Source organism: Monodelphis domestica, chromosome 3 (genome assembly GCF_027887165.1).
Source record: "Monodelphis domestica isolate mMonDom1 chromosome 3, mMonDom1.pri, whole genome shotgun sequence".
Classification (NCBI taxonomy): Eukaryota; Metazoa; Chordata; class Mammalia; order Didelphimorphia; family Didelphidae; genus Monodelphis; species Monodelphis domestica.
Genome location: NC_077229.1, coordinates 324,882,154 through 324,906,695, shown reverse-complemented (window position 1 = coordinate 324,906,695; position 24,542 = coordinate 324,882,154). Strand labels below are relative to the sequence as shown.

The following is a 24,542-nucleotide window of genomic DNA, read 5'->3' as shown; positions in this document are numbered from 1 at the left end:
TGGCAATTTGGTTATCCTCTTTTCTATTGTAAATCAAATTTGCTAATAGTTTATCTATTTTTTATTTTTAAAAAGAGCTTCTAGTTTTATTTATTAATAATTTTTAAAAAATCATTTTTTATCTCTGATTAGCAGGATACCTTGTAAGGTGTCTATTTTTAATTTTGGTTTTCTAGTATTTTAGGTGCATTTCCAATCCACTAATCTATTATTTTCTAAGTAAAACTAAAATAAAAGTATAAAGACTGATTTTCTGTATCCTAGAATTTTTGGTAGGTTGTCTCGTTGTTGTCACTTTAATAAAATCATATATTATTTCTATTTAAAAAAGAATGAGAGTCTGTTTTGTGCTCCTGTCTGCAAATGACAAGTGGTGAATCAACTAAGAGTTTTTATATTAATTTATAAAGATTTTACCTTTTCATTGATCTCAGTCCTTTGGACTTAGCTATAACTGTTCTACATCTGTACATAATTCCTTTTTTTGTTTTGAGGAGCAGATAAATAAAATAATAATAATTATTATATTATTTATATATAATTTAGATATTAGGATTTATATGATACTTTAAGATTTTCAAAGCACTCTACAAATATTACCTCATTTTATCCTCAAAACAACTCTGGGAATAGGTGCTATTAATTATCTTCACTTTATAGATGAGGAAATCGAGACAGTCAGAATTTAGGTGACTTGCCCAGAGTAACGCAATTAATAAGTCTCTCAGGCTAGATTTGAACTTAGATCTTCCTGACTCCATGTCCAGACATGTCTAATTTGCTATTTTGTTAGTATTATGATGATGTCTTAGTCTTTCTCACTATTACCTGAACACACCTAATTATTTCACATTTTTCTCCATTGCCTTTGGAAACGCTAGATTTACATGGAACCTTGAATGACACTCCAAGAATAGCATGTCAGACACAAACTAGTTTTAAGATCTAGGAAAACCTCCACTAATTGATTCATTGAGAACATTAGAGATTAAAGATTTCTCATTGATAAAGATCTTCTTTGGGCCCCCAGACAAAGGCATCCTCTGTTAAGAAGAGAGAACCTTGACTTCAGCTCTTTTGTTTGAACTTACACCACTTTATTCTCTTTAAGAGTGCTGTCTTCTTGACTATGATTTCTTGTTTTTAGGTTCATGAACCTCAGTATTCATTACACCCTTCAGTTTACCTTGTCTGCCATTTATAGCCTCCAAGTTGCCTCATCTATAAAGTGAGAAGGTTAATGATCTTTCTTCTGATCTTCTCTGTTCTGTTGACTATGAGATTGCATAATCTCTACAAAGTCTGAGGATTGCATATGGAATAAAAGTACGTAGGTTCAAATCTCAGCTTTATTTATTATGACCTAACCCAGGAAAACTTGCTTTTCCTATACCACAGCTTACTCATTTGTAAAATGTAGAGATCAGATTAGATAATCTCTAAGGCATCTTCTAGTTTAAGATACTGTTAAAGTGGTTATGGTAAATTTCTCCAAGGACCAAAGTTTTCAGGTAATATAACTATATAATAAAATACTAATATCATCATTCAGAAAAACAAATAAACATATTACCTATTTAGTGAAGGGGAAAGAATAATATTGTGTTGAATCTATTGTAGGATCATGTTCTATATTAAGTATACTTATGTATTGCTACATTAATTCTTTGGATTTATGTTCTTAGACTTTGATCTGTATTTAATTAAAAATAAGATTTGATATCCTTTTGGCTTCAGCACCCATTTTATTTTTTATGTTTTATTTATGCCATTTATTTTAAAATAATAGTTATTCCTGGATATTGCGTCTTTTGTACTCTCCATAATTAAACCTTCCTTAGTACAGAATAAAAACAGTTAAGAAAAAATAAGAGTCTGACAATGAATGTAACATAGGCCTTGAACTTGTTCTTTCAACTCATTTACAATGGCAGGTTGGATTCACAGAGGGGATCCTTTCCTCCTGTAATAATTAAAATGGGTTTGACAAGTATAAGAATTTAAAAAATTGTGATCGCTGTTTATAAAAATTAAATCCTAAGTCAGTCTGTTAGTAGCTTTAATAGCTTTATTACAGCAGGGTAGAGAAAGTAAAGAGGAAAATGTAGGAAGGAGGTAGAAAATAGTGGTAGTCTCTCGTTAACCAAGGATGACGATTGTCTTTGTGCGTTTTCATCTATGGTGTATAGATGAGTGTGCACAAAGACACTTGTGCATGAAGGAGATTTAAGTGGAAAAGTCGTTGCACAGAGACAGTCCCACTCTCTCGGCGTTGGAAGCCTGGGTCCAATGGCATGAAAAATCGTTACACCTGGAGACTTTGAGGTAGAAAATATTTCCTAGCTAAATACCATGAGCCTGGATCTGAGTGCCTCCAGACCAAAGAAAGAAAGCATCCCACCAAAGACAGGAGTAGATCTGAAGAACCAGTGTCTCTGGCCAGGGTCTTCTCAACCCAAGCGAGTCACCCAAGCTGAACTCCTTGAGCCACCAATGTAGAATCTCCAATGCAGAATGAAATCTAACATAGAGACACCCACACAGCAGAATCCCTCTATCACAGAAGTCCTCCAACACAGAATCTCTAATGCAGAATCCCTCTTTCAGCAAGAGCCATCAACCCAGCAGAATGAATAGGAATGCAGGCTAGCTTTTATAAACAGTTTTCTCCATGTCACTTCCTGTCTCTCTGGTTTCTACTTCCTTTCACTGTGGGCTGGTTTATCACATATCAGGAACCAATTATAGTTTCTTAATTTGCCTAGCCCTGCCCAAAGGGCAGTGCCTGTGGGATCCGCCTCCCACCCTATGAGAGTGTGAACTTTTATCAAAAGGATCTTCAGGTTCCTGACTGATTAAGTTAAAAGGGTGGAGCTCGCCAAGTACTTGATTGATTAAGGTAAGATTAAAAAAATTCCCTTTCACACTCCCCAGGGATTCTTAGGGTAACCCTAAGGAATATAAGGGATAGGTCTTTATCTTTGCTCATAAGCCCCCACTGCTTCCTCCATAGATTGTTAGTTTATATCAATTCATCAATCATGCCTAATTATTTTTTAGCAACCATTATACACTAAGGTGGGACTTAGAAGAGTTGGTAAAAATTATTCCTCAGAACAGGGCATACTTTACTACAACTATTTAGAGTGTAGGGGAAAGTGGGCCTTTTATTAGACAACACCTCTGGCAAGGGGTTACTCACAGCTCGTGGGTGCTTGAAGTCCCCTTCTTCACTTTTTATGGCCTTCATCAAGTTCCCCATAGGCATGATAGAACCAAAGCTGCCATTTCACAGTGTCTAATTTGTCCTTATGTCCCAATCTAGACAGCACTATCAGACGGTACTCTTCTTGCATACTGCTAGAATATGTATAAGAAGTTCAACTTTTCCCTAAATTTCAAAGTTCACATGACCATGTCCTAATCAAGGAAGAGTAAAGAGTTGGAGACAGAGGGTCCCTCCCATTCTACCCTCTCCCTTCTAAGCAATTTCTGCAGACTAGCTTGCTATTTTTGCCTGAGCTCCTCAGGGTATGAGCAACTCTTGAACAAAGCCCAATACTCTTCTTTTGTGACTTCATTTTATCCAATGGCTGGAAATATTTTCCTCCTTCAATTTGTTTAAGGAATTTTCACTCCTAGTTTAACATTCCTTATTGATATATCCAGTAGAGTTGTGCTCATCTGATAAAGGTACTAAGGCCCGAGTATCTTTTGTTAGTTACCTTAATTGGAGTGAAGGTGATTGATTGGCTTGAACCCCACTTATACTTATCCCCTGCTTCTACAAAAGGGCAGAAAGATGTGTTTCTTTGTTCACTGGGACTAAGTTGAGTGATTGTAGCTACTTACATTTCAGCCTCTTTTCCATGTTGTTTTCATTTACATTATTGTAGTCTTTGTGTATATTGTTCTTATTTTCCTCAGTACCAGTTCATACAAATCTCATGCTTCTCAGAATTCTTTATAATTATAATTTCTTAATGTACTTTAACATTCCATTATAAACATACGCCACAGCTTATTAGTCCTTTTTCCCCAAATGGTGGAATTCCCCCACTTTGTCTCTTGTTTTTTAAGTTTAGGGAATAAACCTGCTATTTAACTGTCACAGGTAGGACCCTGGTGAGAAAAATTCCTCAACCAAAGCAGCATGGCATCTTTTCTGCAATTTATAATTTTAGAGAACTGTTTAGAGTACCAAGAGGCCAAGTATTTCCTTAGGGTCACATAAAATTGTGTGCTTCTGGCATGGAACCTAGGTTTTCTTGGTCTGAGGTTTTTGTTCACTATAGCATGCTACCTCTCTTCCAGTTCTTTGGTACCACAAAAAGTTCGGTACTTCTTTTAAAACTCACTTTTAATATATATTAATATTTGCCCAGGTCATTCATTCTTCACTTCAAATTAAATAAATAAAAATGTAAATTTATGACCTATAATAATGAAATTGCTAATTTTGTATCTCTTAGCATGATTTTATTAAGTCTATTTTGTAGTATATGCTAATACTAGCTATTTAATTACAACTAGATTGGGTATTCTTAGCAGTGAATAATGGTGCTAAAAGTATAGAAATAATAAAAGAGTTGATATTTCATTCGAATTCTGTGTTTTGGTTCTTAAAGTACTTCATAGTCCTAAAATACAGATTCTATAAATTTTTTTTGTAGATAAGTAAGTAGTCTGAGATACAGAAGTTAAGTGACAACTATCTCAAGTCTATTGGAGAAATAAACACAGAAATTCTAAGACTCCTAATTAAGCCAGAGCATAACTTTGTCAAGTATCCTAAGACATAAACTTTTAAAGATATGATAGCTAAAATTCCAAGAGGTTAAAAAAGTTCCCAAGAATGGCCAACTGTGTTGAGATTTATGAATAATGCTATCAAATGAAATGAGGTAATTATTTTTCATTTTAAAAAATTCTGCTAAAGTTGTTTGGAATATGTCTTTCTCACCTTGTAAAAATGATATTCAAGAACATGGAGATGATGGGTGAATAGGGTAATCAGAGGAGTAGAAGGACTAATGGGCTTTAATTGTTTAGAAAGATAATATAAAATGAGTTGACAAGGCAGTCTCAGTAAAGTAGATTTGTCTAATGGAGTGGATACATAGTGTAGAAATTTGCTATGATCATGAGTCAAACACATAGCAAGCAGTATGGTGCATGCTCTGAAGAGGACTATTAATGAAATTATGGTGCTATTTATTTATTAGGACTAAATATAAAATCTTATTTCTTGTGTGCTATTTTGGGAAGCACATGAAAGGTAGAATGCCTCAGAATTAGCATTTTCCAGAATTATAAGGTCTTGGAAATATGTCTGGCAGAGAAGATCAACTTTTGAACTATTCATTTATTTATTTATTTGTAGGATATCAGTTTGATAGAGGAAAATGAAGGATTGTGCCTTTCCAAAAAATGGTCTTGAGAAAGTTCCCATAGGCCAGATACTTTTTCATATTTGAAAATTTTTGGCAAGGTACTGTGTATCCCTGATTATTTCAGCTTCAGTAAAAATATATATAGTTTGCCAGGACCATTTCTGTCTTACAAAACTTAGGACTTCTTTGTATTAGTAGTTAATTGGTAAACTGTAACAAAGAAACATTTGCTAGTGGGTGGTTTATTCCAGAGATCAGGAGGATTAAAAGAAAAAATTTCTTTGGAGACCTTGATTATTGTATACAATTGATGTATAGGAACTATGTGTCTATGGGTATGACTTTTTCAGTAAGGCATCACTTTCCCTAAAGAGCATTATTTCTCACTAGGTTTTATTCTTCAACTCACTTTGAAATTCCTATTGTAATTCTTTAGAATAGACCACAAAGACATTCTCTTTAGAATGCATGCATATGTATTTTAATATTCATATACTATTACATATGCGTCTGTCTATATATGAATGAATTTCTAAGTCAGACATGAATTAAAATTACTATGATATGCTTAGCATATTTTCTTGGAAGTTAAGACAGAGACATGAGATAACTGTTGAATCCAAAAGCATCTAACAAGTGTCTACTTTGTGTCAGACACTGTGCTAAGTGTTAGGGATACAAAGGCAAAAAAAAAGCAGTCCTTGTCCTCAAGATACTGACAGTCTAATGGGACAGACAACAGACAAATAACTATATACAGATAAATACATATACAAAATAAATTGGAAATAATCCTAGAGGGAAGGCACTGAAGTTATGGGGAATCAGTAAAGACTTCTTATAGTAGATGGAAAGTTATCTAGGACTTTAAGGAAGTGAGGAATTGGAGATGAGGAGAGAGAGAAAGCCTGGCCTGAGGAACAACCAGTGAAAATGCCTGGAGGCAGAAGATGGAGTTTTATGTGTAAAAAACAGCCTGTGCCACTGAATCCTGGGAGATGTAAGGATCCTGGAGGTGGGGAGGGGAGATGGGAGTAAGGAGACTAAGAAGGGGCCAGGCTATAAAAGGCTTTAAAAGCCAAAAAGATTTTATTTTTGATCCTGGAGGTGATAGGAAGCTATGTTTATTGTGGAGGAGTCTGACATGGTGAGACCTGGACCATAGGAAGATCACTTTGATAGCTGAGTGGAGGATAGAGAGGAGTAAGAAGAGACTTATAGTAAGGGAGACCAAGCAGAAGAAATTGAAATTTTCTAGGCATAAGATGATGAAGGCCTCTTCTAGGGCAATGGCAGTGTCAAAGGATAAAAGGGACAAGAGACAGGCAACAGATTGGATTTGAAGAGTGAAAGAGACTGAGGTATTGAAGAGTCTGGGTGATCAGGAGATGGTGGTACTCTCAACAGCAATAGGGAATATAGGAGGAGGATTTGGGGGGGAAATAATAGGTTCTATTTTGCATTTGTTGCTTTAAAAATGTTTGCAGAGCATCTAGTTTGAGCTGTCCAGTAGGCAGCTGGAGATGTGAGACTTGGAGGTTGAGACAGGTTAGAGCTAGATAACAGAGATGTGAGAATCATTTGCATAGTGATAATCACTGAATCATCACTCATTCATTTAACATTGATTAAATTGTCAAATTACCCATGAATACCCAATGAGTAGAATTTGGATGGGTAAAAATTATTTGAAATATTCATCATTTGACAATAAGTACTATATTAAAATATAATCGCTAATTCAAATGTGGGGGGGGGGGACTAAAAAGATATCCTTTTAAATAAACAGAGAAGGTCAACCTTTAAGGTTGGTAGACATTTCTTTTGAACCAAAAGAAAGAAAATTTCAGACTAGAATGTGACACAAAAAAGTTCTACCTCTTCTTTCCTGTAATTCAATATGGGTACCATTAGTAATGGTGCTCTGGTTAATCTTAATTGTCATGATGATATAAGGAGAAGTGATATTTAAGGTAACCAAACCATGTGGGGCATATCATTAGTCACCATTGTTAAGTGAGAGGATAAAGTGTAACAAGAATGAAACAAGTCAGGCATCCGGTCTCAAAATTTCCTGTGGCTAGCATAAAGCTATTTTATTCTACATATTATCAAATTCCGAAGTAAAAAATTCAGAGTACTCTATTTTCCCCTACGATATTTGTATATGATATGGTGTATATATACATATATATTTTTGACTTTTTATATCCATATTTGATAGCTAAAAAGAGAGAGGCCCCAAGGGCTCTATAGTGTGCAATTAATATTTTGGCCAGAAAATCAGCAGATTGTTTCAGTATGGTTATGTGTTATGACATCATATTCCAGTAAAATTATAATGAACAGAAATTTTGTTTGTCTCTGTGGCAAACCAAAACGAGTTTTGTAATTGTCAACAGACTTTAGTGATTATAATGGCGCCCACTTACATCACTGTAGTTAAGGGTCTGTCAGCATTCCAGTTATGAACCCCAATTTTCAGGGGTTTATAACTGATTGTAAACATTTGCTTTGTGTTGGAACTTGGCACATAAGACTTCAGACCAGGAGCAAATTTCTGATTTCATGGAGACAAACTGAATTCTGTGGGGCTAAAGAAATTCAATATCCACTGTCCTACTCTAAAACAGCACTTGTATTAAAGTGATGTCAACTGTCTCATCAGTTAGAGACAGGTAGGTGGCTTAGTGGATAGAGGTCTGGAATCAGGAAGACCAGAGTTCAAATCCAGTCTGAGATATTTATTAGATGTTTGACCCTGGGGCAAGCTACTTAACCTCTGTTTGCCTTAACTCACTGGAGAGTAAATGGCAAACTACTACAGTAACTTTGTTAAGGAAAGAAACCCCATGGACAGTATTGGTATGATATGGTTTACTGGGTCACAAAGAGTAAGACATGACTTAATTACTGAACCACAATTGTCTCAAAGACTGTATGATACTTTTCAGTATTCATGATGAAAGGCCTGAGCAAGGCTGTGATTTCTGATGCTTCTAAAAACAGGATTTAAAAAACAACCTTTTATCCATTATATAGTAGAAAAAAGACTGAATTTAGAATCACAAGACCTAGATTAAAATTCAGTTCTTCTTCTTGTACCTGTGTGATGTTGAGTAATCCCTTACTGCACTGGACCTCAGTTTCCTTACATGAAAATGAGTAGGTTGAACTAATTGTTCTCTGTTATCACAGCTTTCTAAATCTTATAGATTTTCTTAGAAACAGAGAAATAATTTGAAAAGTTGTGTATGACAGGAATTAACAAGAGTTTGGTTTTAAGCAATATTCATTATTTGATACTTCAATTGAATCTTCAGGGTCATCAGTGTAGGTACTTCTCTAGCACTGTAGATTGCATCCCATGCATGTTTTCACACCTTGTGCAAATCTTGTTCATGTTTTCCTATAAATTTTCCACAGGAGGTCTAAAATTATTCTGGGAGTCTACCTTTCAATACCTTGATTTTTCATGGATGCCTGTATAGCATATAGTCTTATCCATTGGCTGTCCTTTACTTTTGCTAAATAATTGGACCACCTTATTTTCCAGTCACACATCTCTGATATTCTTGATCCTTCTTTTTGCACTTGATTCTTCATTGACTGTATACTTCAACCATTTGGCACCTATCTCCATTGCCCTTTGTGTCATCCATAACTTTAACTTCTCAGACCTAAGAATTCCCTTGACATGAAACCATATAATATTACTTGAAGAATATTAAAAATATGAGACTGCATCAGGGATAGGCTTGGTGGCATTAGAAACATTTCTCAAATGCAGGCTACTGCTCTTTTTCTCCTTTTCAATTCTGGGTCAACTCATGTATCTATAATGAATGCCCATGGCATATCTACTGATAGACCTGACTTATGGGCTTTCAATCTAACTGCATATCAGTCTGGATAATCTGGATGTCCCCCCTTTTCCCCCCTTTGTGAATAATTAGGACGAGTTCTTTTAAATGTTTAAGGATTGCATTAGGAGGTTCTATAGGGTTCAGGGACTTGATGAAATCAGTCCATTGTTGTTTGAAAACAGGAACATTTGGAGACCACTATTAATAGAAAGTTCCTTTTCCACATGGATTTAGTGTTGGACATTCATCATAACAAGATCAAATATCTGGTACACTTGGCAAGCTTTGTCTAGCTTAACATTAATAACTAGATGACCATTAAAGTTATCTCTCTCCTTTCATCTTTAAAAGAATCCTGATGATTGTGACATATGTATGAGAGATACCTTGTTGAAACCTTCAAGGTAATGTTTTATTACGGTCGATTTGCTTTCATTTTTTTCATATAGACAATAAGCCATAGTCAGAGTTGCTTCCTGTATTCACTACACCTTCAGTCAGTTATTTATCTTATAGGATCAATTGGAGGACAAATGGAGTAACGTAGTCAAAATGTTTAGTAAATTTAAGAGTGCTATACAAATGTCATTTTTGTCATTAGTAATATTTATTGTATGATTGTAAAAATGTGCTCCATTCTAGAATGTCATTTGTAATTTTAGATTGTAAAAGAAAAATAGTTAAGTTTGTCCATTTTCAATCTGTTTTTCTTTGTTATATCTGATATTATCCACCAACCTTTTTTACCTGAAGCTCTCTTCCTTTGGTTTCCATGACATTGTTATTTCTTTCTTAACTCTGCAGTCATCCTTTAATTTTCTTCTCTATTCCCTCTTCTTTCTTTCAATAATCATCAATAATGATAAATTGTCCATCCTACATCCTCTGTTCTTTTCTTATGTTACTTAGTTAATCAGTCAATCAACAAGTATTTATTAAGTGTCAAATATATCCTTCTCCAGGGCAGTGGATATGTGGGTAATGCACTAAGCCTGGAGTCATGAAGACCAAAGTTCATATCTGATCTTGGACCCTTACCAACTGTGTAACCCTGGGCAAATCACTTAATCCTTTTTGCCTTAGTTCCTTCAACTATGAAATGAACTAGAGAAGGAAATGGTGAACCATTCCAATACCTTTGCTAGGAAAACCTCGAATGGGGGTCATGAAGAGTTGGACATGTTTGAAATGGCCAAATAACAACAAATCCTTCCCTATAAATTCTAATGTCCTTTCAAATGATTTCTTCTAAAAATTGCATTTCTAGGCCAAAATACATTTCCATTCTTCTATATATCTTTTGTAAGGCTTAAAATACTAGCCTCATGTGGATTTGCCCTCATTTTAAATTATATTATTGCAAGTCTTGATTTCAGATTTACTGATAGTGTATGTCACGTATACTTTGTTAAGTCCTCTGCCAACTCTTGTCAATCCTGTCTTTGCAACAATTTCTTATACATATCTCTTCTCTCTTCCAACATTGTTGTCACCATTGTGCAAGTCTTCATCACCTTACACTTAGACTAGCTAGCCTGCTGGTCGGTCTCTCTACCTCAAATTTCTCCCCATTCCAATCCATCTTCCACTTAACTACAAATTTATGTCTCTCACAGGCCTGATCATGATACCACCCCTACTCAATACATGCACATGCACACAGAATTCTAAGGAAAGTCCCAAAAAGATTCCCCACCCACCCAAGAACTAGTGTTCTCAGAAGATTACCCATTTACTTTAGCCACAGGACAAAACACTAATAATGAGGCTCCTATCCTGCCCTCCTAGCTCAGTCAACTGGAAAAAGAGGACAAGGGAGGTGACAGCTCTATTCTATTTTGCTATGTTCGGACCCACATCTACAGTATCATCTTCAGACCTGGGCACTATAATTTGTGGAATTACATTGATGAGCTTGAGAATATCCAGAGGAGAAAAATTGGAGATGAGCATCAGTTGAATTGATGTTAAGTTTGGAGAAGAGAAAATATAAGGCAACGTGATAGCTATTTCGAAGCTTGTTTTATTTTTCATTGTGAACTTGAATTCCAAAAAAGAAAATAGACTATTTCCATATACAAAGTGTAATAGAAAAAGTGTTATATGTGAAGTCATGAGTTTCTATTATAATTTGTTTTTTTAAGTATATCAAAAATCTAGTGTGTTACTTTCAAAAGTATCCTACATATCTGTGTTCTCCTCTGTGTGTTTTAAATGCTTCAATGGCCCTCTTTTTTATCTTTCTTTTCTTCTGGCAACACTGTTGATAGTTTCCCATGCTCTTATCCACTCATTAAAAATGAGAGAGAGAAACATACTCCTTGTGACCAGCAAACACATTCGAGCAAAACAAATCTACACATTTTTAGGGTCCTAAAATATTTATCTTTCATTTTGTGGCATCACTTCTTTTCTGATGTACTGTGCTTCATCATTTGGCCTGTGGGAACTGTGGTTGGTCATGTGTGAAGGGAATCCTCCTCCCCCAGGACCATGTACTGGGTGGGGTCTCTTGTGTGTCCCATGATAGCTTACATCACATGACCATGCCACCATGGGTCAAGACAGTAACCTAGGCACATTGACTGGGAAAGGATCGGGATATGGATCTGGGGGATTGGGGAAAAGAGAAGGAATAAAAGAAGAAGAACAGAACCACACTTGCTCTGTTCCCTTGGAGGCGGGTGCAGGACTGTGACTGAGATAGATAGCCATGTGAAGAGTGCCATGTGACTAGAATGAGATTAGAAAAGGCTTAAATCTCCCTCTCTATGCTCTCTATTTCAAGTAAATATTAATAAACTCTATGGAAACTAAGAACCAGAGTAGTTCATTTAGTTTTTACAATCATTGTATTGATCAAAATTCTTAAATCTTTCAAAGTTGCCTTTTTTTAAAACATATATGTTGTTCCTATATAAATTGTTCTCTGGGTTCTACCCACTTTATTCTATATTGGTACATAAGAAGCATTCCATCATTCTCTCCCTTTTGTCATTTCATATGGCACAATAATATTCCATTATATTCAGAGACCATAATTTGTTCAGCTCTTCCCTATTTAATGGATATCACTCTTACTTTCCACTTCTTTACTATATACAAAAAGGGCAGCTAAAATATTTTCTCTCTTCCTTTTATCTCTCTTTTTTCACCCAATTCTCACCTGTGGCTCCCAGAAACTGTATGTACAGCAGCCACTCCCTGGTAAAAACAGTCTTGGCAGACAGGCTAAACCAGACTGAGGGTAACTAAGGCCTTGAACTCATCTGTGACTTAGGATACATCTACCCCAAGCATGTGAAGGCTTCCTTTATAGAATGGGCAGATAAGAATGGTTTGTTCCAGTGGCCATGAAGATGATTGAGGCAGGTGCTATGGAGCTCTTAGAGCTTGGTACGACATCAGAGACACCATGATCATCCACTGCACCCCAGGCCATTGCCAGTCATCTTGATTTTTGTCTTGCTCTTGGACTTAGATGACTGTAAGCCAAGACGTCACTTTGTGATATCATTGTCCCTCTTCAAAACTGAAGGGCAAACAATAGCATAGAATCTCATCTACTTTGAGCTGATAATTGAATCCACAAGAGGTGATGAGATGAGCAAGTGAAATAATATATAGGGAGGAAAGAGGAACCGAGACAGATTCTAGGAGGGCGCTCTGGTTAGTGAGTGCATCCTGGATCAAAATGGAGTGAAATAGTATGAGAAATACAGACAGACAGATAAGAGAACCAGGACAGAGCAGTATCATGAAAACCTAAAGAGAAAAGAGTATCAAGGAGAAGAAGGTGATTGACAGCATCAAAGTTTGCAGAGAGGGCAAAAAAAAAATGAGACCTGAGACAAGACCACAAGATTTGACATCTAAGAGATCACTGGTAACTCAGGAGAGAATAGCTTTGATTGGATGATGTTGGAAGCAGGCTGCAGAATATTTAAGAAGAGAGAAAAAGGAAAGGCAGTGGGGGTACCAACTGAGGGCGTTCTCAAGAGATCTAGCCATAGATGATGGCTGGCTAGAATGGATGGTTAAGGGAACTATTTTGCAGAGTTTTTGAGGGAGAAATGATTATGTTTGTAGGAAACAGGGAGCAGTCAGCAGACAGAGAGACTGAAGATTGGTGAGAGAGTGGGGATGATAGAGAAGGCAAAGCACCATAGAGGACAGGAGGGAATAAGATCACTTGTCCATGTAGAGGGATTGACCACATCTTCATTTGAGACAAAAGTGAAGGAGGAGATAGTGGCGAAAGACATCTGAGTGATATGAGGAGGAGGGGCAAAGAAGTTCTTCACCTTATGGACTCTTTTTGTTTCTCTTGTGGGATAGAAGGCAAGGTTCTTCCTGTAGAGTGTATGTGAGGAGGAGCCACTGGAGATTTGAAGAAAGATGGAAAGGTTTGGAAGAGCCTCCACAGGTCATGAGAGAGTGAGCAGATGAGGGAGGTCAGTGATGGTGAACCTTTTAGAGACTGAGTGCTCAAACTGGTTCCTCCATCCCCCCTCTTTAACCCTGACAGGGGAGGGAGGAAGTGCTCCAATTGAGCCAGGGGGCAGAGGGGCAGGTGATGTAAGGAATATCCTCAGGTGCATGGAGAGGGAGAGAGGAGCAGCCCTGCTCTCTTGATTTTCTAGTAACAATCTCTGTGCTGGGGTGATGACAATGGCACATGTGCCCACAGAGAAGGCTCAGGGTGTCACCTCTGACATACATGCCATAGGTTTGCCACCTTGGAAGGAGGCAAAGAAGGAGCACTGCTGCTCTGTAGACCCAGATGAGATTGTGTAACATGAATCTGTTATGAACCTCATTAGCAGAATTTCCTAATTCTCTCTAGCTTTGCATGAATAGGAATGAAAGCACTGGATGATGGGAGTAATCTAAAGCTGGGTTTTGGCAGGGCAAGATCAGTGAAAGGGTCAGTGACTAATTGGCAGTGGATTCAAGAGAAGGCACTAGCGTGTAGTCAAACTTGTTCACCTCAAGGGGAAGGGAAGGAATAGAGAGGGAAAGGACTAAGGGTTGGAGGTCCTAATGAGGATGAAGGCAAAAGGGAAAATGAATTGCTATAAGATTGTGATCAGATCAAGAGAGTTCAGCATTCATGACCGTGGAAGTGGAACACTTGTGGGTGATGGTAGGATTGGAGAAGTGACCTTCTGTGTCTGCAGCTGAGGTATGATGGAGGAGTAAGCCATGGGACATGGGGCAGTACAGGAAGTTATGATCCCTAGAAGTGATGAGGGAGGAGTAAGGCTTATTTTTATCACCTCCTCCCCACCATGAACAATAAGTGTGTGAGGGAAAACACAATCAGTGCTGGAGAGGATGGCCAAGAATGCCGTGCCATCGTCGGAATGTAGCTCAGTGAGCGTAAGGAGTTGGAAGGGGTGAGAAAGAGAAAGATTTCAGAGGAAAGCAAGTTTGTTACCTATGAAGCGGGCATTCCACACATAGTTGTGGGGGCAGGGGCAATATATCTTGAGAGGGAAGTCATGGGGATTTGGTTGAGGGGGATGGGAACAAGAGAGCAGGCAGCAGGAAATGGGGAATAGGGTTTGCACAATGACAGCCGGGACCTCACAATCACTGAAGTCATTCAGAAGAGAATTATATCATTTTATCATGTAGTAAGTTTGAGGTGCCAAAAGGACAAAAAAAAATGTAAAAGATATAATTGAAATTCAGGTTTAGAGAATCCAGAATTGTAATGGATCTTCTAAATCATTAATTCAGTTCCTTCATTTTACAAATGTGAAACTGAGGCCAAGAGTAATAAGTGATTTATTTAAGGTCGCAAGGATAGTTTTATTCAAATTGTGACTTTTGACTCCAAATCCAATGCTCTTTCCAGTATCCACACTGTCTCTCTTAAAGGTTAACAGGATGAGGTTGCAGACTTGATGTTCATCCATGTCCAAGTTAATATTTGAAGGCATAGGAGTGCATATGATCACCAAAGCAGAGAACAGAGAGAAGGAAGAAATATCAAAATTTAGGATAAGTAAGAAGAACTAGTGATAATGTTGTGCAGTGGAAAGCATTAGTTTAGAATCAGAGGCAGAATGAAGCAATGAAATGTAATCACCAGATTGCTAATGTGTACCAGAATGATGTTTTTTTCATGATGTAGAGGTGCCTCTGGGTTTCTCTGCCAGCAGAACACAAATTTCATAAAGTCCTAACAAATTGGAATGACTTTGAGTCAAAGCTTAGCGATGTAGACATGTTTTGTTGTTGTTGTTTTGTCCAAGGCATGCTAGCTAAGTTCAGGGAGGCTTATCCCCACATGGTTAGCTATTAAATGATGAATTTTTTTTGGTCACAGCAATTAAGGAAACTTTTACTAAGTCATGACAGAATTGCAGCCTGCGTCAGTAGAAACAATATATTCACATTGATATAAATATGAATCCTTGAAAATCTGACATGAGTATAACAATCTGGTGTAACCTGAAGACTTTTAACTACTTTCACAAATAGTGGGACTAGTGAACACAAGCAGAAGCATTGAATCATATTGATTGTAACTGTGGCATTAACATACTGACTAAAATCTGATATGATAAAATGACTGACACTTAAGAGAATTTTACAGTGGTTACTGTTAACTTTAAGTTAAAGTTTTAGCTATTTACTAATATTGGAGTGAAAATGGGAAATTTATTATTTTTTCTTATGTGGTCTTTCTTTCATATATTAATAATATAAGGTAGAGATAATGTTTTTCTTTTTTAGTCATACTAATATATATCTCCTTAGAGAGTTTTCTATGGAGTGACTGAGGATGCATTATTTACTTCATATAATTAAAAAACCCACATCTTTTAAAAATTTATGGAGTATTTTTATTCTCTAGGCTTAAAATTTACTTTCTCCCATTCTAGGTATCATTGTCCAGTGCCTAAGGTTTTTTATGTCCAATTAACTGTCGGAAACAATGAGTTCTTTGGGGAAGGAAAGACTCGTCAGGCTGCTAGACACAATGCTGCAACAAAGGCTCTTCAGGCCCTCCAGAATGAACCTATCCCGGAGAAATTACCTCAGGTGCCATTGCTTTTAATACTCAAATGATTGCATATGGGTACTCCTGTCAACAGTCCAAGAGCAGTCCAAGGCCCCAAGTCAGAGCTCCTTCAAGGGCAGGTTCAAATGCCAAAGACCTCTCACAGGAAGTTTTTCCCACTTTTAAAAACCATTCCTTTCATCACTTCCTGTACCTTCCTTTCACTTTATGTAGACCAATTACAGTTTTAACTTTGCTCACGACTATCAGTCATTTTTGATTTGTTACCTAGTATAGCACATGTGGCCACAGACCTCCTCATACTTAAGGATAAGTGGGGTGTATACACTTCTGGTGATTAAATCTAAAAGTGGGCAAGGGGAAAGTTAATCCCATCTTCACACACCCTTTGAGAAATTTTCAGTTTTAAGTCTTCTGAGATTTGTATTCTATGACTTGCCCCATAGGACAGCACAAGAAGAATATCAGTGGAGGAGATGACCCTTTATTTCAGGAATAAGCTTGAGGTCATCATAATAAAAATAATGACAATGTTAAGAGCATCTCATATTTACATATATGTTTATATTATATGAAACTGTAAAGCAAGTAAAAGTTTTATACTTAAAGTATAGTACAGGAAGGTTATAGCATTTGATTCTTTTCTTTTAGCTACTTGGTTGTCTTCTCTTAATAGTTATCTTGTTAAGGAGGCAAATACATTCTGCTTGGTGAATTTGTATCATTTTTGCAAAAAAGAAAAAAGTAAAAATTTTTTGATATGGCTAGGGACAAATATGATAGTTCAATTTGACATCCTTCTCAGGTTGTCTTTCCACTCCTCTACTGTACTAGTGTTCACAGCCAGTATTTTCTTTCAGTACTGATGGAACTATAGAATGGGGCTCTGAGTAGATGTCTTTCCTCATCCTACAGTAACTGACACAAAATAGGCACCTGATTAGTGCCTATTCTCCTCTCCTCTATCCAGTTCCTAAAATGATATCTAATTTTCTGTCAACTATAGTGCAATATCTACAATAAATATTCAACAAATGTTTGGCAGATTAAACTAATGTATTCTTTCATCCCTGTCCACTCCCCTGTTAGCATTGCCAAAGCTGCTGGGTTCCAATACCAAAATCCTGGGCTTAGAAATTCAACTAACATTCATAAAGTGTTCTTATCAACTATGTAGGATGAGGAAAGACATCTACTCAGAGCCCCATTCTATAGTTCCATCAGTACTGAAAGAAAATACTGGCTGTGAACACTAGTACAGTAGAGGAGTGGAAAGACAACCTGAGAAGGATGGGTACTATTATGATGCCCATTTTATAGAGGATGCCCATTTTATAGAGGAAACTGGAGCAAATAGGGTAAGTCTCTTGCAAACACAGCCAGTGAGTATCTGAGGCTGGGTTGGAATTCAGGTCATCCTGATTCCAATCCCAAGGTTTTCTCTGTCTAACTGACAATATTAAACAGTCAGCATGGTTGTTTATAGATCGAAGGCAGTAGAAATGGAGACAAAGTGTTATATATATATTAACAGATACAAAAATAACTCAAATTTGTATTAAAATTGAAAAATTTCAAAATGCTTGTCCCACAATCACACTGTGAGATAGACAATATAAATAACATGATTCCCATTTGCACTAAAACTCAGAGAGATTAAGTGATTTGTCCATTCTTATAGCTGGGACTCAAACCCAGGATTTCTGACTGATTCTAGTTCTCTTTTTACTACTCCCTTTAAAAGTGGGATTTCTACAATATTTTAAGTTCTAGAGCATTGTATAATAGATTAGTGACATTGAATTTAGAGTTGAAGAGCCTATGTTTGAACTCCATCTTTGTTACTTCCTATCTGACTAGCTTTAAACAAGTCATTTAAGACTTTTTGGGCATTTTATTGGAATCTCAGGTCCCTTCTATAAATTAAGGCAATTGTTCTAATTATCTCTAAAATCCTTTTCAGGAATAAATCTCAACAGCTTATTCTACTTTGGGACAGTTTGTAGAAGGGGAAAAAGAAGAATATTTTCTTTCTATTGACCCTAAGTTTATCCTACCCCCCTAATGTTTCTCCTCATTGATTCTAGTTTTCCCTTCTGAAGCCAAGGAGAAATAAATTTAATTCTTACCGATAAGATAAATGATAATCCTCAAAATATTTGCAGAGAGAATTCTCATGTCCATCCTAAAGTTTTTTCTTCTTCAGGCCAAACAGCACAACAGATCCCAAGTTTGAGCTTTGTATTTAGGTATTTATGTGGGTAGGGGCAGGGAAAGAAAATCAGATAGCTAAGCTGAGCTCTAGTGTCTCCTAGGACTATCCATTCTCATAGGACCAAGACTGTATCAATAAACGGATTAACACATGTATTTAGACTCCATTGTTTGTCTAACAAGCCAACAGATACTTGTTGAATTGGATTAATTAGAAGGCATGCAACTATGTACTTAAAGAACTAGATTGTCATCTTCTGATTTCAGGATCACTAAGTTTGACTACCTTGAATACATATAATATATAAGTATATTGTTTTATAGAATTAATTTGTAATAAAATAATTTTTATAGTTAAACTTTTCCATTATATTTTTTGCAAGATATCCCCCACAGAGGTACAGATTTACTGGAAAATTCCATTCTGGTTGATTTCTATCTATCTAAAGACATTTTCTTGTCTTCTATTGCTCAACCTGATGTAAAAGAAAAGCAAATGTTAATTGAATATTATGTGGCATAAATTTTCTTGTTTTCTGTGATGTAGAATGGAGAATCAGGAAAAGAAGTAGAAGAAAAAGATGCAAATAAATCTGAAATCAGCTTAGTTTTTGAAATTGGATTGAAACGTAACATGCCTGTCACTTTTGAGGTATGTATCAATAGAGATTTTCCTGGTTTCTCCTCCTCAATTATTGAAAATAAATTACCTTGTAATAAAAACAAATCATAATTTATTAATCCTGAAGAACTAATGTGCCTTTCTAATCTTATGAACATATAAACATTTGGTCTTCCACTAAAGTTCTATTCCTTTCATTTCTTTAAGGAATGAAGGCTACTTGAGATTTTCTAAAACTAGCCTTGTGTACACCCTGGTAGGTCCTACCAATTTGGAGAAGCTTCATGTATAGGCCCAACAACAGACTATGTATCTGTTGTCAGAAGACTAACCTAACATCACTTTGATGCCTTGGCTAATGAATGATGAATTTTTGATTGCTGTAACTCATTAAGATTTTTTCTTAAGTCACAGAGGGATTGTTCTCTGTGATTGAGGAGTGAGCACTTTTACCAGTGAAAACATGGGCCTTTGAAGTATTGAAGAATAAATCTAAACACTATGTCCTATTTTAAATAAACAGGTCATTAAAGAAAGTGGACCTCCACATATGAAGAATTTTGTTACCAGAGTATCAGTAGGAGAGTTCTCTGCAGAAGGAGAGGGAAATAGCAAAAAACTCTCAAAAAAACGTGCTGCAAGTTCCATATTACAGGAACTAAAAAAGCTCCCACCTCTTCCTGTGATTGAAAAGCCAAAATTATATTTTAGAAAACGTCCTAAAACAATATTAAAGGTAAGATATATGCATGTGAGAGTGATTGAATAGTTAAAAAATTTTTAAGTACCTTTAAAATTGGGTAATTCTATAAGGCATGCTTAATTCATGTATAAACTTATAAAGCTTTGAAGAGGGCTATGAACTTTCAAGACTTTCTATATTTAATCCAATGATGCTTTCATTGCTTAAAATAATTTTGGATTCTCTCTTGTCTTCAGGTTAAGGACATTTGTACTTTTGTTTTATATCGTTATATTTTCCTGTATATCATTTTCTTCTTCCCCCTCCTTTTATATCACTATATTTCCCCATATATTTTCTCCCTCCCCCTCCCAGAAAGCTATTCCTTATAAAAAAAAAAGAGTAAATATTAGGTGAAAAAAAGTTTAGCAAAGCTAACAAACATACTATAAAAATTATAAGACAATTTCAGTGTTCCACTCAGTACATAAAACCTCAACCTCTGCCAACAAATGGATAGAAGTGTCTTCTGTTTCTTTTAACATAGTACTCTGGAAATAATAAACAATTAACAAATTCTTTTTAATTCATTCATCTTCAGATCCCCAATTTTGTCCCCCTTAGTTCTGATTGTTTTATTCTTCCTAATCTTTATATATATATATATTGTATTAGTCATTATATATGCTATTTTGTTGCTTCTGTTTACTTCATTCTTATTATTTCATGAAAATCTTATGAAGCTTCTTTACTCATTATAGTCATTGTTTCTTACAGCATAGTAATATTAGAAGCCATTTCATGTTTAGTCATTTCCCAATTGATGGATATGTGTTCTTTCCAGTTCTTTGCTTCTACAGCAAGTTTTGCTATAAATATTTTATCTCTACCATTTAATTTCTGAGTGTGAACATCTTGTCACTATCTTTACTTAATTCCAAATGCTTTCCTGAACATTTGGACCAATTCATTAATTTAATTAAAGGGAATCAGGAAAGACTTCTTGTAAAAGGTGGAATTTAGTGAGACATAAAGTTAGGGAACCAGGAGGCAAAGGTGAGGAGGAAAGGCATCCCAGGTATGAGGGATGGTGCCTACAAATTCCTGAGTCCAGAGATGAAGCATCTCATACAAGAAACAATAAATAGTGAAAAGGAGATGCATAAAGATTGCAAAGGCTGGAAAGGGTGGTTTTGAAGAGCTTTAGAAACTGAACAGAGGTTTGTTTTTTTTTTGTGATCTTGAAGGTGATGGGAAGCGACTGGGCTTTATTGGGGAGGGAGTTGATGTGGTTAGACCTGTACATTGGGAAGATCACACTGATAGCAGAATGGAGAATGGACTAAAGTAGGGAGAATCATGTTAGGCAGACTAATCAGCAGATTATTGCATTAGTCTAACTGTGATGTGATGATGGGCTGCACCAAGGGAGGAGACAGATATTAGGGATGCTAGGAAGGCTGAATCATGGCTACAGGAATTCACAGCCTAGTTTGTGGACCTGGTTAACTAGAGGGATGTGATGGACGGTTTTGGGGGAGATGATAATGAGTTCAGTTTTGGATACGTTGAGGCTAGGAAATCTTATGTTTAATGTCATTTGGAGATGTCGAATAGGTAGTTGGATGTGTGTGACTGGAAGTCAGCAAAGAAGTTAGGGTGGGGAAAGTATATTTGAGAATCATCAGCACAGAGAGATCATTACATTTAGAGGAGCTTATGAGATCACCCAGTGAAATAGTACAGAGGGAGAAGAGATAAGGTTCTAGGACTTGACCCTAGGCAACATCCATGGTTAGTAGCAATAAACCAGGTGAAAATCTTGCAAAGGAGACTGAGGAGCAGTCAGATAGGAGCAGAGGAGGGAGGAGAATCACAAAAGCCAAGACAAAAGAGAGGATGAGGAGAACAGTGATTGATCATGTTTAAAGGCTATAAAGAAGTCAGCAAGAATGAAGAACGAGAAAAGGCCATTAGATTTGGCAATTAAGAGATCACTGGCATTTTTGAGAACAGTCTCAGTTGAATGGTGAGACTGGAAGCCAGATGGTGGGGATTTCAGAAAAGCTAGAAGAAAAGAAATGGAAGAACTGGTTGTAGATGGCTCTCTCAAGGAATTTCTCTGGAAGGGGAGGAGACATATGAGGACTAATGGGAACTGACAGAGAGACTGAAGAAAGCAGGAAATATGTTGGAGGAGATGGGATAGAATGAGGTCATGTGTGCATGTAGGAGGGTTAGACTTGATAAGGAGAAGGGTCACTTTTTCTGAGAGAGGAGTGTGTGTGAATTAAATATCTGGGGGACTTCCAACCCAGTCCTATCCTGGAAGGACTCACCATGGCAGTCAGCCACATGTCTCCTATGTCATGGTGGCCAGGAGGCATGATGTAGGATGGCAGTTGGCCTATCAAAGGATTGTGGGAGGTGCTTAGATTTGAAAAGTCAGCACAGGAAGTTTCATCACTTGCTTTGTTCCTGTCCTTCCTGATCTGATTGTTCTCCTGAGTTGTCCTGATGGCTTTTTATCTGACTTTCAATCTCTGGCAGGTGGGATCTTGGAGGGAACTGTAAGAGTTAAAATAGTGGAAGACTTAAACTGTTATAATTAAAATGGTTGATGTTGTAAGCTGTAGTGAGTTAAAATGGTGGAAGATATAAATTGTGATAGATATAAGAGAGGGTGAGTAAATTTGATAGCAGAAAATATGTTTCACTACAGTGTCTTGTTTAAATCAAAATATAAGGTGGTCGCCAGGGAATATATTCCCAATTATGAATATGCCCAAGTCAATTGGTTTTTATAGAGATTTTAATTAACAATACAATGAGTAATCAAAGAAAGAGAGAGAGAGAGAAAAGGTATAAGTATGAAGGGCCTTAAGCCAACATGGTCTAGACCTGAGTCTTAAGAGAGAGAATCAGTCAGTTTTTTATCACTCACCACAAGATTTGTCTTAAGCAAGGATGTCTGGGGAACAGAGTCTCCCCAGAGGGAGTTCCAGCCAGAGTCAGCCTCCCAAGGGACTTCTTCTCAAGAGATCTTCAAAGGGCCTCCTCCAAAAGGATCTATCTCCAAGGATCTATCTCCAAGGATCCTATCTCCAAGGATCCTATCAAGAGAAAACCTGCCCGACCTTTATAGGTACCTAGCATTTATAGGTACCTAGCATTGTATCAATTTTAAAAACAGGCATGGCTCAAAGAACTCCCTGCCTCATCATAAGCATGGGTCCAAGTACTTTCATTGTTTAGCAAGGAGTTTTCTCCCCTAAAGCAGTCTTAAGTACGGGTGGAGTAGAGGTCCTCCCATTTCTGATCCTAGGGAGTTCTCACATCAAAATGATGAATGTTTCCAGTAGGGAATTTGTTCCAATGGAGGATTCCTCAATGTGGAAATTTTTTAACATTCACAAGTCTGAGAGATTTCAAGATTTACAGAACCTCACCAGGCCTGGATCTTATTTTCAAGTTAGAAAGGCTAGAAACATAATTTCTCTCTTTATTTTTACTAATTAATACTTATAAATTTAGTATAAAAGCTAGAAGATTAATTTTTATTCATAACACATGAAGTTGTCTAGATTCGTAAAATATCTCTTTAATAAGCTGTATGGCACTAAATCTGTAAATTAATTGAAGTAGTGCTGTCACACTGGAATGGCCTAGCCATGAGCACTGAATATTATTCCAATTGTTTAGGTTGTTAATTAAGGTACATTTTGTAATTGTACCTACCTGAATGTTTTATGTATTTTGTTTTTATTTTCAAAGCAACTTATTTTTCTCTTATTGCCTCCTGAATTTGAGATCGCTCTATAGTATGCTATTGATTTTTGTGGGTTTATTTTGTACAATAATTATTTATTTTGTATTTGGAGTATCATTACATATTTTGTAGTATTATTACTTTAATGACACTATTGATAGTCTCAATTTCTTTGCTGATTCCTTAGGGTTTTCTAAATCATATCATCAGCAAATTTAAATAATTTTGTCTCCTTTGCTATACTTATACTTTTATTTCTTGACAACAAAACTTAAAAATTCATTTTTTGAATTCCAAATTCTTTTCCTCCTCCAAGCCTTTGCCCACCTATTGAGAAGACAAATAGTATTATGCATGTAAAATAATGCAAAATATGTTTCCATATTAGCCTTGTTGCAAAAAAAGCAAGAAAAACAAAGTGAAAGAAATATACTTCAATCTTCTTTGAGTTCCATCAGTTCTCTCTCCAATATCTTGTTTTAAAGTTTTAATAGAATTCTCTTGTAAATCAATCTATACTATCCCCTCCTTTTAGTAGTTCTTTTATAGCTGATTCAGTTTCTTTTTCTGAAATTAGATTACTTAAGATATCTTTTTAGTGGTCTGCTAATTTGAATTTTATATATATATATATATATATATATATATATATATATATATATATATATATATATATATATATATATATAATGTGCAGGGAGTAGAAGTAAGTGCTAACTTACTGCTATGTTGTTCACAACCCAGAGCTAGGTCGTAGATCCAGTGCAGACCAAGGAAGGGAGCTACACTACAGTGTAGAAGATCAGAGTAAGGATCAGTCACAAGGATCTTTATCTCGAGGTGGTCATTCAGGACAGGTAGGGGTAATGGGCCCTAGGCTATGTCCTGGATAAGAAGCCAGTACACATAGAAAGAAAGATTTCATTGAAAGCACCACAAAATGCATAAAATACTTGAAGT

The 24,542-nt window shown here is 36.3% G+C and overlaps 1 protein-coding gene across 11 annotated transcripts in view; it reads left to right on the top strand.

Annotated features, from left to right (window-relative positions):
- The window catches only part of STAU2 (staufen double-stranded RNA binding protein 2), a 420,348-nt gene that overhangs the window by 149,347 nt on the left and 246,459 nt on the right, over nucleotides 1–24,542 (top strand). For all 11 annotated transcript variants that reach the window (XM_007486960.3, XM_007486962.3, XM_007486961.3 and 8 more), the window contains 3 exons: nucleotides 16,156–16,315; nucleotides 19,057–19,161; nucleotides 19,655–19,867. In XM_007486960.3, coding sequence (XP_007487022.1) covers nucleotides 16,156–16,315; nucleotides 19,057–19,161; nucleotides 19,655–19,867 — 478 coding nt within the window. The remainder of the gene's footprint in view (nucleotides 1–16,155; nucleotides 16,316–19,056; nucleotides 19,162–19,654; nucleotides 19,868–24,542) is intronic.